Source organism: Parambassis ranga, chromosome 8 (genome assembly GCF_900634625.1).
Source record: "Parambassis ranga chromosome 8, fParRan2.1, whole genome shotgun sequence".
Classification (NCBI taxonomy): Eukaryota; Metazoa; Chordata; class Actinopteri; family Ambassidae; genus Parambassis; species Parambassis ranga.
In genome coordinates this window covers 6,851,324-6,863,449 of record NC_041029.1, presented here as the reverse complement: position 1 = coordinate 6,863,449, position 12,126 = coordinate 6,851,324, and the positions used below count along the sequence as shown (strand labels likewise).

At 44.1% G+C, this 12,126-nt stretch overlaps 1 protein-coding gene and 2 non-coding genes across 3 annotated transcripts; all 3 read left to right on the top strand.

Moving 5' to 3' along the window:
* The first annotated feature begins 987 nt into the window (after nucleotides 1–987).
* On the top strand, nucleotides 988–10,775 carry kpnb1 (karyopherin (importin) beta 1). Its single transcript, XM_028412279.1, has 22 exons — nucleotides 988–1,313; nucleotides 2,235–2,293; nucleotides 3,734–3,916; nucleotides 3,994–4,194; nucleotides 4,470–4,622; nucleotides 4,796–4,855; nucleotides 4,950–5,039; nucleotides 5,254–5,364; nucleotides 5,466–5,567; nucleotides 5,652–5,876; nucleotides 5,983–6,174; nucleotides 6,306–6,436; nucleotides 6,631–6,778; nucleotides 6,904–6,975; nucleotides 7,051–7,195; nucleotides 7,384–7,466; nucleotides 7,849–7,956; nucleotides 8,262–8,405; nucleotides 8,637–8,742; nucleotides 9,072–9,186; nucleotides 9,338–9,499; nucleotides 9,824–10,775. Coding segments are annotated over exons 1-22 (2,631 nt in total). The 5' UTR covers nucleotides 988–1,273; the 3' UTR covers nucleotides 9,825–10,775.
* LOC114440662 (small nucleolar RNA SNORA79) lies at nucleotides 8,833–8,971 on the top strand. The gene has a single exon (XR_003671197.1). It is a non-coding gene; the product is annotated as a small nucleolar RNA SNORA79 (small nucleolar RNA).
* Nucleotides 10,776–11,982: 1,207 nt separating the features above from the next.
* Nucleotides 11,983–12,064, top strand: trnas-uga (transfer RNA serine (anticodon UGA)). Its single transcript has one exon. It is a non-coding gene; the product is annotated as a tRNA-Ser (tRNA).
* Nucleotides 12,065–12,126: the final 62 nt, after the last annotated feature.

Here is a 12,126-nt window from a genome sequence, read left to right as displayed (position 1 = left end):
CTCAAGGCAGCTACGTATGAGTGACTACTGTAAAATAACTAATAAAGAAGCAATGGCTTTTTTTACAGCCTGTGCGTCCCATCATTTAATTTTTTAGCAGCTGCACAGAAGTTAGATCAATGTGATTATTACTTTGTGTACTATGTGTGGTCAGGTAGCAGTCCTGCCAGGGACGTCCTGTCTTCTATACAATCTGTTTTTCACTACATCAGAGCAGTTGGCTACTATTTACCGAAACATGGTGTAATCAAAGTGAAAAGACTTCTAAAGATTATTATCATGTCATAACTGAAACCTGATAATGTTAGGTTCACCTGTTTAGACAACACTTATAATGTCAGTATAACATGAACACAAGCAAGAGTCTCGAAAAATGACAGCAAACTATTGTGGTGTATAAAGTTATATTACAAAGATGTGAACAAAAGAAGAAAAATAAAGATAAAATGTAATCAGGCCAATACACGTGCTTGTGTGCGCGTGCGAGACTGCGCGCCAAAAAAGAACCAGACGGGGCCGCGCGGGAGAGCATTGAGAGGAGTGTCCTGCTACATTTAAGTGTTCCTCGTAATTTACACAGTTAAGGTATTCGATTTTTTTGAAGTCATTTATTGAAATCCAACCAAAGGGACAGAATAATCACTTCTAAGTAAATGACACGGCTCAATGTCTTTCTAAGGTTTTAAATGAATTTATGTTATGTTTATAATGTTGTTTCAGGCATTCAGGTTTTACAATTATTTAAAAGAGTGTGATTAATACAGCGCAGTTAATTAATCATAATAATTCATTACAAGAGTTTGGTTGCTGGGCAACCAAATTAATAAACTGTTTATATCGTGTTGGGGCGTGGCATGTTTCGAGTGGATTATTATTATCTAATTTTTTAAGATAAGATATATCAGCGCTAACTGCATAAAGTGGAAATATCCGGCGGCCTCTGAAGGTAGCACGTCGTCCTATAGTCAGTGCGTAATATCCCTCCGCGGTAGAGAAGCGCGCGGCCCTTTCCTTCCCGACAACACAGGATGCAAACGGGCGGCGCTGAAGCTACGAGACGTTACTCTGCGCCACGGCCGTTAATATTTCCCGCACCATCCGAGTGAAAACGCACAGCGAGCACCGGGGAACCCACACCTCCTTCGTCGCCGATTGAACCCGCCCCGTGGCTGGTACAAACAGATCTCGGTGGAAGAAATATAATCCGCTGTGGGCGCTGCGAGGCAACCGAAACTGTCCGAGTCCGAAGAGAGAGAGGCAGTTGGAGGACGGAATGGAGCTCATCACTATTCTCGAAAAAACCGTTTCTCCAGGTGAGTATCCCTCCTTCACACTGCACACAAAACACGGCCGTGTCCTGTGGCTGTATTTTGAAGTGAAAGCCTCGATGTTTGTGCAGCGGCGGGCTACTCTTGTGAACCGGTGAAAGTTTGAAGGAGGGAAATGCCTTGCTAGCGGGCAGAAATGCTAACGCAGTTAGCGTATCGGCCTGACACCACTGGTGACTTAGCACTCTGTCGGGCGTTTTGTCATAGTTTGCCAATGTAAATATCTCGCTAACGTGCAAAAATTACACACGAATACACTGTCATGTCACCGATAGTTCGATTTGGCGCCCCATACACTGATCGTATAAACGCATGTAGCTGTTCGGAGCCGCGACCCTGCCCATGCTTGACTTAGCTGCTCTGCTAGCAGCTTATATCATTCAAACTGTCGGCCGCTTCTTCGCACGCCTTTTCCGGCTAAGGTGTATTTAGAGCCGCTGCGATGAGAAAAGAACCCATTTAAGTTTAGGAATATCTATACTTCACAGCTTTGGGCTAAGTTAGAGCGGTTTTAACCGCATTGCTGATTATTCGGAAAACTTTATTTGTGTCACTTGTAATGTGTCCCGCTACTCGGCTAACGATGGAATGCTAACTGAAACACTTCACGGCGGCTAACACGCATGTTGCAGCCTCGACGTGTTCGTCTCTGGCCACACTGTGTGTTATCGTCAGGGACTGTGAACTCGATGCCGTTAACGTCGTTAAATGATGAACATTAGCTCTATCACCACGTCTTTTGTGGCAAGAAGCTGCTAAACTGGTTTAACCACCCAGTTCGGGGTTCATACCAGACGCCTCATATAAAAGTCGTGTGTTAGCCTGCATGCTAACCATATCTGTGAGCTAATTAGCTAACATTACATTGAATAACCCCTCTCCCCCTCCTCTTCCCTCTCTTTTCAGATCGGAATGAACTGGAGGCGGCACAGAAGTTTCTGGAGCAGGCGGCGATAGAGAACCTGGTTAGTATGGCGGTGTTTTATGGTGGATGTGTACATAGGGAACCGATCCGCTCCTACAAACAGGCAGCAGCGTGGATGGAGGAGAGAAGGTCCGGACAGCTGGAGCCTGCCCGGCTTCTCCTCTGTGCAGCCCCCTCCCTCTGTGAACACACGCTCCTGCAGCTTGCTAGCGTTAGCATTTCTGACAGCTACACCCGTCTCATTTGGAGTGGTTGCAGATCTCAGTTTTGTTTATCTTGTGCAACTGGTAAAAGTCTAGCTCTTTTAAAGGGTTAGTTCACTGTAACTTAATAAATAAATGAATGACAGCTCATCTGGAAATCCATACCAAGTATTTAGATCATAAATAACTTTAATGGAAAATCCACCACTAAAGGATTGATTGCAGCTCCCCAGATACTCCTAGTAATTTGTTGCGTTCTTTTATGTTGCATGACGGCAAACTAAAGAGCTTAAGTGCACTAAACAGAAAATCTGGAGTCACTTTAGTTTGAGAAACTTTATTATGTATGGATGTTTTTTGAAGAGACATCATTTAAAAACAAAATCAGTGTATAGAGTCAAGATGGGCGCAAGGTGGATCAGGAGACAGACTTCAGAATCTTTAGTCACTACTTCACACTGTGGCACATAGTGTGTTGCTGTGTTCATATGTGGTCTGTACCATTTTAGAGGTTTCAGAGATAAGACAGCAGTAGTTGGTAATGATAGACAGAACCACTCAAAATTTGCATTGGTTTTAACTGTTGTTCAATTCAGATGCTAGTTTTTTATTTTTGGTTCATCCTGCAGATGGATAACTGAGACATATGGCTGGCAGCATCTATTGTATTCCTCTTTGTAACTGACACAGTTATGAGCCATATGGATGATGGAGCAACATACAGCTGCACAGAGGTGGATGTGAGGTAGTTTACTTTTCCTGTAGGCAAAATGACAGCTGGAAAAAAAAGGTTTACATTGTGTGTTATCTAAATGTAAAGATTTATGGAGCAGCTGCAAATTTCAGAACTAGAATCTGCATCTTTTAGAAAGATTTCCCGAAGAACTAATGTGATATGTATTGTGGAAATCGGTTTAACACAGGGATGAAGTGAACAGTTTGAAGTGTTGTGGGTGTTGAGAGCTCTGCACACTGAGTTGCAGAGGAGGATTGTTGATGAAGGGAAGTGAGAAGCGTCAAACTGAGTCATGGAGGACTTGGAGCGGGATGGGACATGCAGTCTTGATTCAGCACATTTTCTAATGGTAATACTTTTCAGGTACAGCAGTCAGTTTGAATTTTTTTTCTGTGTCACAGTGTTAAGGTCAGAAGAAAATATAAACCACAAGTGTTTCTTCCTTTTGCCCTGTTCAGCCTTTTTAAATAAAGGGTGTTGCTGAGGAATAGTGTGTAGTTTTCTCTGTGTTCTAACTGGATTGTCCTTTTTGTCCTTTTAGCCTACATTCCTTGTGGAGTTGTCCAAAGTTTTGGCGAATCCAGGGAACACGCAGGTGGCACGTGTTGCTGCTGGTCTGCAGGTTAAAAACTCACTCACTTCAAAAGACCCGGATGTCAAGACGCAGTACCAGCAGAGATGGCTGGCCATCGACGCCAATGCTCGCCGGGAGATCAAGAATTATGTAAAGACTGATAACTCATCTACACCCAGTTCACTGATGGGTTACCTGTCTTAACATTGAGCATCTCTGTCCATCAGGTTTTACAGACTCTGGGCACAGAGACATATCGGCCCAGCTCGGCCTCACAATGTGTCGCCGGCATCGCCTGTGCAGAGATTCCTGTGAAACAGTGGCCTGAGCTGATCCCGCAGCTGGTGGCTAATGTCACCGACCCCTCAAGCACAGAGCACATGAAGGAGTCCACACTGGAGGCGATTGGATACATCTGTCAGGACATTGTGAGTGATTAAAAAGCTTCTTCAGGAGTCAGATTATATTCTTTCAGCTCTGAGTGGTTCAAAATGTGTCACTAGTTGAAAATCAGAACGTTTTAATGTAAATTATAAACGATACAGGAGTGTACCGAAAGGGAAAAGGTTGCAAGTCACCAAATAGGATTTGTCGATTGTGTAGACCTTGTGGCTTGTGTGTTAACAATGCAGATGAGAAAAACCGTATGTTTTAAAAACACCCTGTGCTCTCAGGATTCAACTCACCTGGTTGTTTCCTTCAGGACCCCGAGCAGCTGCAGGAGAATGCCAACCAGATCCTGACTGCCATCATCCAGGGCATGAGGAAGGAGGAGCCCAGCAACAATGTCAAACTGGCTGCTACCAATGCCCTGCTGAACTCCCTGGAGTTCACCAAAGCCAACTTTGATAAAGAGGTACTCTGATTTACACTGAGCTTAATGCAAAGCAAAAATCAGCAACTGGACTCAAAAGTTCCCATGGGGGCTTCAGGAAAAACTATGCTATGAGCCCAGTTGCCTCAGTAGTATTTGAGTATAACATGATGTTAAAGCATGTTTCTAAATCAGTGCTTTGCTATTTTTTTCAGACAGAGAGACACTTCATCATGCAGGTGGTTTGTGAAGCTACGCAGTGTCCCGACACCAGAGTGAGTAGTGTAACAAAGTATTCAAAATTGAAATTAGCTGCCATGTCCTGGGCTCTTTAAGTGTTCACTCCCTCGTTTTTCATGTTTGCTTCAGGTTCGTGTGGCGGCCTTACAGAACTTGGTGAAGATTATGTCTTTGTATTATCAGTACATGGAAACATACATGGGACCTGCTCTGTTTGCGGTAAGACATGACTGACTTCATGACTTTTATTTCAATATATGCACAAAATTTTATTTACACATTTAGCTATGTGACATACTTGTGTGGACCACATAAGCAAGTTAAAATATATCAATTGTTTAATGTTCTTGTGATTGTATTTAGCCATGCAGAGTCTGGGGTCTCACTTGGTTTTAATTGCTTTCTACTTGCACCCTTTCCCCTGCTTTTGCAGATAACTATTGAAGCGATGAAGAGCGACATCGATGAGGTGGCCTTGCAAGGCATAGAGTTTTGGTCCAACGTCTGTGACGAGGAGATGGATCTGGCCATCGAAGCCTCAGAGGTCTGTGGGAAGCTTTATCACTTTAATCTACAAAAAAAAAACGTAAAATCTGATGGACTGCTCATTTTTGTCTCTCTCTATGTAATTTTTATCAATGGCAGGCCTCAGAGCAGGGACGCCCCCCAGAGCACACCAGTAAATTCTATGCCAAAGGGGCCCTGCAGTACCTGGTCCCCATCCTCACACAGACCCTCACCAAACAGGTACCACACCACAATGTGTGAGTAGTTTACAGGTATTTACTGTCGTTCATCTGCTGACTGCTGCCGTTCGTTCTCCATCCGCAGGATGAGAATGATGATGATGATGACTGGAACCCCTGCAAGGCAGCAGGTGTGTGTTTGATGCTCCTGGCCACCTGCTGTGAGGATGACGTGGTTCCGCATGTTCTACCCTTCATCAAAGAACACATCAAACACCCAGACTGGCGCTACCGTGACGCCTCGGTTATGGCTTTCGGTTCCATCCTGGAGGGACCTGAACTCAACCAACTCAAACCCCTTGTTGTACAGGTCAGTTACTAACAGTTCACTTGGAGTTGAGACTGTCTCCTGGTTTCTGCTTTGATCTGAAATCTGTCAGAAGTTGTTCAGTAACGTCTGTCCTTTCTCCTTGCAGGCCATGCCCACGCTGATTGAGCTGATGAAGGACCCCAGCGTGGTCGTAAGGGACACTACAGCATGGACTGTGGGAAGGATCTGTGAGCTGCTGCCTGAAGCTGCCATCAATGAGATCTACCTGGCCCCTCTGTTGCAGTGTCTGATCGAGGGCCTTGGGGCCGAGCCCAGGGTGGCCTCCAATGTGTGCTGGGTGAGCTGTGGGGTCTGACAAGGGAGGGGGGGATTTTATAAAGTTTGCAAAGGATGGATCATAGAGGACTATCTTCAGTATGAGCACAAACAGAAGGATAAAAGTTGTCCTTTTTTCTTTCCTTCCCCCAGGCTTTCTCATCTCTGGCTGAAGCGGCCTATGAAGCTACAGACGCGGCAGAGGACCAAGAGGAGCCCAGCACCTACTGTCTGTCCTCGTCCTTTGAAATCATTGTCCAGAAACTCTTGGAGACCACAGACAGGTACGTAACAGTTTCTCCCAGCTGATTTAGTAGTTAGTTTTATTTTGCAACCAGAATTCAGCTTTAAGGTCAGGAGTGTGAGTATTAATTTTCTTTTTGTGTCTTATTTCTGGACTGTTTAGAGCTTTGTGAATAGAGCGATCCTGAACTAAAGCAGATTGTGAAGATTGATCTTGTGGCTTCTTTGTTTTTAGACCTGACGGTCACCAGAACAACCTACGCTCAGCTGCCTATGAGGCATTGATGGAGATCGTCAAGAACAGCGCCAAGGACTGTTACCCTGCTGTCCAGAAAACCACACTGGTCATCATGGAGAGACTGCAGCAGGTTCTGCAGATGGAGGTGAGTTAAAGGGACATAAACATTACCCGATATCATTTTGGTGTGTGTTAAGAGTATTGTCATTTGCCAAATTGTGAAGTCAGTCAACAAATAAGCTGTGTGATGATAAAACTTCTTTTGTACAGTCTCACATCCAGAGCACCTCAGACAGAATCCAGTTCAACGACCTGCAGTCCCTGCTGTGTGCCACTCTACAGGTAAGATCTGATCTCACTGTCACTTTTCATGCTTGCATGTGGACAGTTTTCTAAGCATTTCCTATGTCTGTGTAGAATGTCCTTCGTAAAGTGCAGCATCAGGATGCCCTGCAGATCTCAGATGTGGTGATGGCGTCTCTGCTGAGGATGTTTCAGAGCACTGCTGGCTCTGGAGGAGTTCAGGAGGATGCTTTAATGGCTGTATCCACACTTGTCGAAGGTACACACAGTTAGACAGCTGTGACAGCTTGATTTTGTTTCTTAAAAGTCTCAACTAGTCTGACTGGATGGACACTAGAATTCTAAGGTGAAAGATTTGCCTCTGAGTCTGGAAAACCATCAGGATGTGCTGTTTCCAGGACATTGAAGCTCTGGAAGTAATGTTTTTACTGTTGGTTTTTCTTCCAGTTCTGGGCAGCGACTTCCAGAAATACATGGATGCCTTTAAGCCTTTCCTGGGTATTGGACTTAAGAACTACGCAGAGTATCAGGTAGGCTGTTGCATTATAAAAGATTTGATTTCTCAAACTTTCCTACCCATCAACAGTCAGGCTTTCATCTCATAGATCTCACTAACTCCTCATGGATCCAAGGGTAACATAAAGCTGTTCTTAAAGTACTGAAAGTGAAGCTGTGAAATTCTCAGTAAACAAAAGGTCTTTGGCATGTCTTGACGGAATGAGTAGTCATTATAAACTTAGTGTAAGCTAATAGTAAAGAAGCATGTCCTGCTGATTCTGTTCATGTTCTCTAACCTAGACAAGAACACAGTGACGTGAACCACTAACGCAGCTAGTAGCTCTGGAAATTCTGCTTACTCATGAACCAACTTCACACTACGTGTTGTGATGTGTTAATGTGTTTCTGCTGTAGGTGTGTCTGGCGGCAGTGGGTCTGGTGTGTGACCTGTGCAGAGCTCTGATGTCCAACATACTGCCTTACTGTGATGAGATTATGCAGCTGTTGCTGGAGAACCTGGGGGTAAGGAGGTCCTCCTGTCTTGTCTTCTCACTTGATATGCCTGTTTATTCCTCTCATCTTCATCCCCCAATAAGCTGTGATAGTGATCGGCTAGTTGATCCTTTAGATCTCTCAGAAAACCAGCTTTGGTTAAACACATTTAGTAGCTGCACCTTAATAAAAGGTTAACTGTATCTATAGGTTATGGGATTTCAAGGTTGGTTTAAACTTCCATTCCTGATTGACCCCATTCTCTGTGACCTCCATATACCGGTGTGTTCTCTTAGATGCTGCTGTGTGTCTTTAAACATTTTGTATCTGTTTAGAATGAGAACGTCCACCGGTCAGTGAAGCCCCAGATCCTCTCTGCATTTGGTGACATTGCTCTTGCCATTGGAGGAGAGTTTAAGAAATACCTGGACATCGTCCTGGACACGCTGCAGCAGGCCTCTCAGGCTCAGGTGGACAAGGTAACTGTCCAGAAAGCTAAATTACCCGCGGGCCTCCGTATTCAGTTTAACACCAGGAGATTTCTGACTGAACTCATTTGTTTTCCAGCTGTGTTTGGTCTGTGATGATAAATCATGCACCACGCTGATTGTGATGTAAAACCTACCACATTTATCTGAGACCTCAAAACACTTCTGCATTTTGCTAAACAATGTCACTTGCTGGCACTCAAGGTGATTGTATGGTTTCAGACGGACTATGACATGGTGGACTACCTGAACGAGCTGAGAGAGGGCTGTTTGGAGGCGTACACTGGTATCATTCAGGGCCTGAAGGGGGACCAGGAGAATGTCCACCGTAAGACCACACATACTTTTAATAGCCAACAGCACCACTTCGAGTTTATTTGTAACCAGTTCATATAGATCACATGAGCATCCTGTGAGGCGATGTCAGTTCCTCCTCCTGATTGCAGTATATCAGGAGGATTTTATGATGTCGCAGAGAAATGTGGGTCTTTTTCACCCAGTAAGCTTAAGGCTGCGGCCAGAAATGAAGCTTCCTGGTTTTGCAGGACCCAACATATGTATATTTGTTTAGTTTTTTTTGCTCTATTGTTTTTCTGGTTTTCTCCCCTCTGCTACTTTCACATGTTCACATTTGCTCTGTGCTTTCCTGGCCTGTAGCTGATGTGATGTTGGTTCAGCCTCGTGTGGAGTTCATCCTCTCCTTCATCCATCACATAGCCGAGGATGAGGATCACTCTGATGGAGTGGTGGCTAACGCCGCAGGACTCATCGGGTAAGAAGGGGAGAGGAAGACGTGTGATGACGTGGAAGATGGATTTTAACTAAAAGTTGCAGCTCTTGCCCTGAGAACTGTGCATGTCAACAAGATTCTGTTTAGAGTGGACCAGAATTCATTCATTATGTACATTTGTGTTATTCCTCAGTGACCTGTGCACAGCGTTCGGCAAAGATGTGATGAAGCTGGTGGAAGTTCGTCCGCTCATCAACGACCTGCTAACTGAAGGCCGACGCTCCAAAACTAGCAAGACTAAGACACTGGCCACCTGGGCCACCAAGGAGCTCCGCAAGCTCAAGAGCCAGGCCTGGTGAGATGCATAAGGCATATAGACAACAAACACCTTGTGTATAACTAGACAGCACATGTATGGGAGTAACCCTGCAGCTTTGACACAACTGTTACACACATATCTGGTAAATGACTTTCTGGATCACAGGAAGGACTTAATTGAGCCCTTTCTAACACAATCAAACTTTAAAAGCCTAGAAAACTGGTCTATGAGGAGAAATCATGCACCACTCTGAATGTGTGATGGACAACTCAACCACAACATCTGAGACCAACCGCTTAAACTTTGAATGTTCTCCCGTCTGTGTGGGTCCTGCTGACTTTGTGCTGCATCTTCTTACAGATTGTTGCTGGTTGGGGAAAAGAGAGAGAGAGATTTGAGAGAGATCGACATCAGTGAATAATGAGGACAAATCGCCCCACTGGAATTAACTCTTCTGTCTTTGTCGCGAACGTTCGGTCGAAGCAGAAGACAAGTGAGATGAGTGTCTGTGTGTGAGCGCGAGAGAGACGTGTGAGCGAGCGAGCAAGAGATGACATCAGACCACCTTCAGTTTCAGCAGGCGATGACACCCCACCTACTGCCCCCTCTTACTCCTCTGGACAGCCTGTGAACTGGACTCTGACTCCCCCCCTCCTCCCCCCTTAAAGAAACAAACCTCTCTCCTGAGCCCTCCCCTTCTCCTCCCACAATCCACCTCTCTCGCTGTGTAGCTGGGCTCTCCTATGACATCACAATGACGTCACTGACCCGCCACCACCCCCCCATGCCGGCGGAGGGGGGGAGGAGGGGAAATGGTTACAAACATGACGAGAAAATTAGACTTTGTGGAATCCAAGCTGAACTAAGCGGACTTTGTGGACTTCTTCTGTGGAAAACTTTAGATTTTTGTTGCTCTTATTTTTCTTCTTCTTCTGAGCACTAAAACAGCGAAGGAGATGTGACAGACAGGCGCCTCCACCTGCTCTGTCTTCAGTGTTCGAAGCTCTTATCCAAACAGCAGCACTAAAATTTCTTCAATATAAAATTAGAGAAACATGCAGAGAATCCTGAAAAGAGCGAGTGCCAAATGGAATAGTTAGGTGGAAAATCAGACGAAGCCGAACCCTTCCAGCGAGTGGTGTGAGCTGCTTCTGTTTTATTTCCCCCATTGCACTTGGTTTGGGAAAGGGTCATTCGCCATTTTTGCTTGTTTAAAAAGATTTCAGAGAATTGAAGACGTTTGTATAAGGTTATATTTTTCCATTGCTATGATAAAAAACAAGTTAAAACAATAAAATGATATGAAACATTCCCCAAGCAGTTCTGGTGATTTTGCTGTTTTTGTCGTCTGTTGGACTCCTGGACTCAACATTTTGGACTCTGCTGTTTGGACGCTGAACTGTGGCTGCCTCCCACTGTCGGTTTGTTTACTTGACGCCACAAAGAACCATGATTTTTTTTTTTTTTTTTTTTCTTTTTAACACTTCATGGCTTGTTTGGTAGCAGCAGCTTGATGGTTGCTCCTTGCTGCCGAATGACTTTTTGCTGGGATGCTGAGTTTGGAGTTGGTTTGAAAACAAAGTCTGACACAATTAAGCGCTGCAAGCACTCTGCCACCTGTCTGCCTCAACTCCATGTCTGGATCACTTTCCTTTCAGTCTGAATCAGAAACGAGATGCACCTTCAGACCAGAAAAAAACAAAACTAAAGCGGTTTGAAATTAGTCGGTAGAAAGCAAAGGTGTTCCAGACAGGGAGGATTTCTTTTTTTTGTAGAGGTATGGCAGTTGTTGGAAGCACTTCCTGTGTTGACATGATGATCCTGGCAACTCGATTATTACTGAATTGTGAATCATTTAAAGCCAATCTGCTTTTTATTTCATAATCAACTTTAGTGAACTAATAAAGTCTATATTGTACTGAACCTTCTGCTGTTGCTTTTTCTTACCACAACCATGAAAATAGATTTGACACTGCACTTTATAAATGTTGCGGATACTAGAATGGCGTAAATGTAAATGAACGATTTAAACTCAAGTGAAATGTTTGAAGGGATTTGTGGTTGTTTTTATAGTAGGCCTATAGAATAACACAAAAATAACGACTGGATATTGTTAGGGACTGGAAAGATCTAACAAATTATTAATTAACACTATTATTAATTGATGGTGCATTATCCTATAAATTATAAGAGCAGTATATGCAGAATATCTGTCGTACATATTTGAGTATTACTAAACAATCAGCTTTGAATCAAACAGCCGGTAAAGTGAAGATACAGGTGAGCAGGTGTGTGACTGCAGTGTGTCGCCATCTGATGGCGGTATGCTGCAACTACAGTAGCTGGCATTCCCAGCTGATAGTGACGTGGGCATCTCCATTGAGCCAGCTTCTTTAAAATCAAAAAAGGAAAAGTGAATGAAAACATAGTGAATCCATATACAATGTACACTGTGTATATTACATGTAAGGTTATGTGTTATTGTAAATATGTCCACATATACACTTATGACGCTATCAGCTGCGATGGCCGAGTGGTTAAGGCGTTGGACTTGAAATCCAATGGGGTTTCCCCGCGCAGGTTCGAACCCTGCTCGCAGCGAAGTTACTCTTTTCCCTTTTTTGAGTTATTATTTCATTATTTTATGTCTTTTCCGTTAAGGA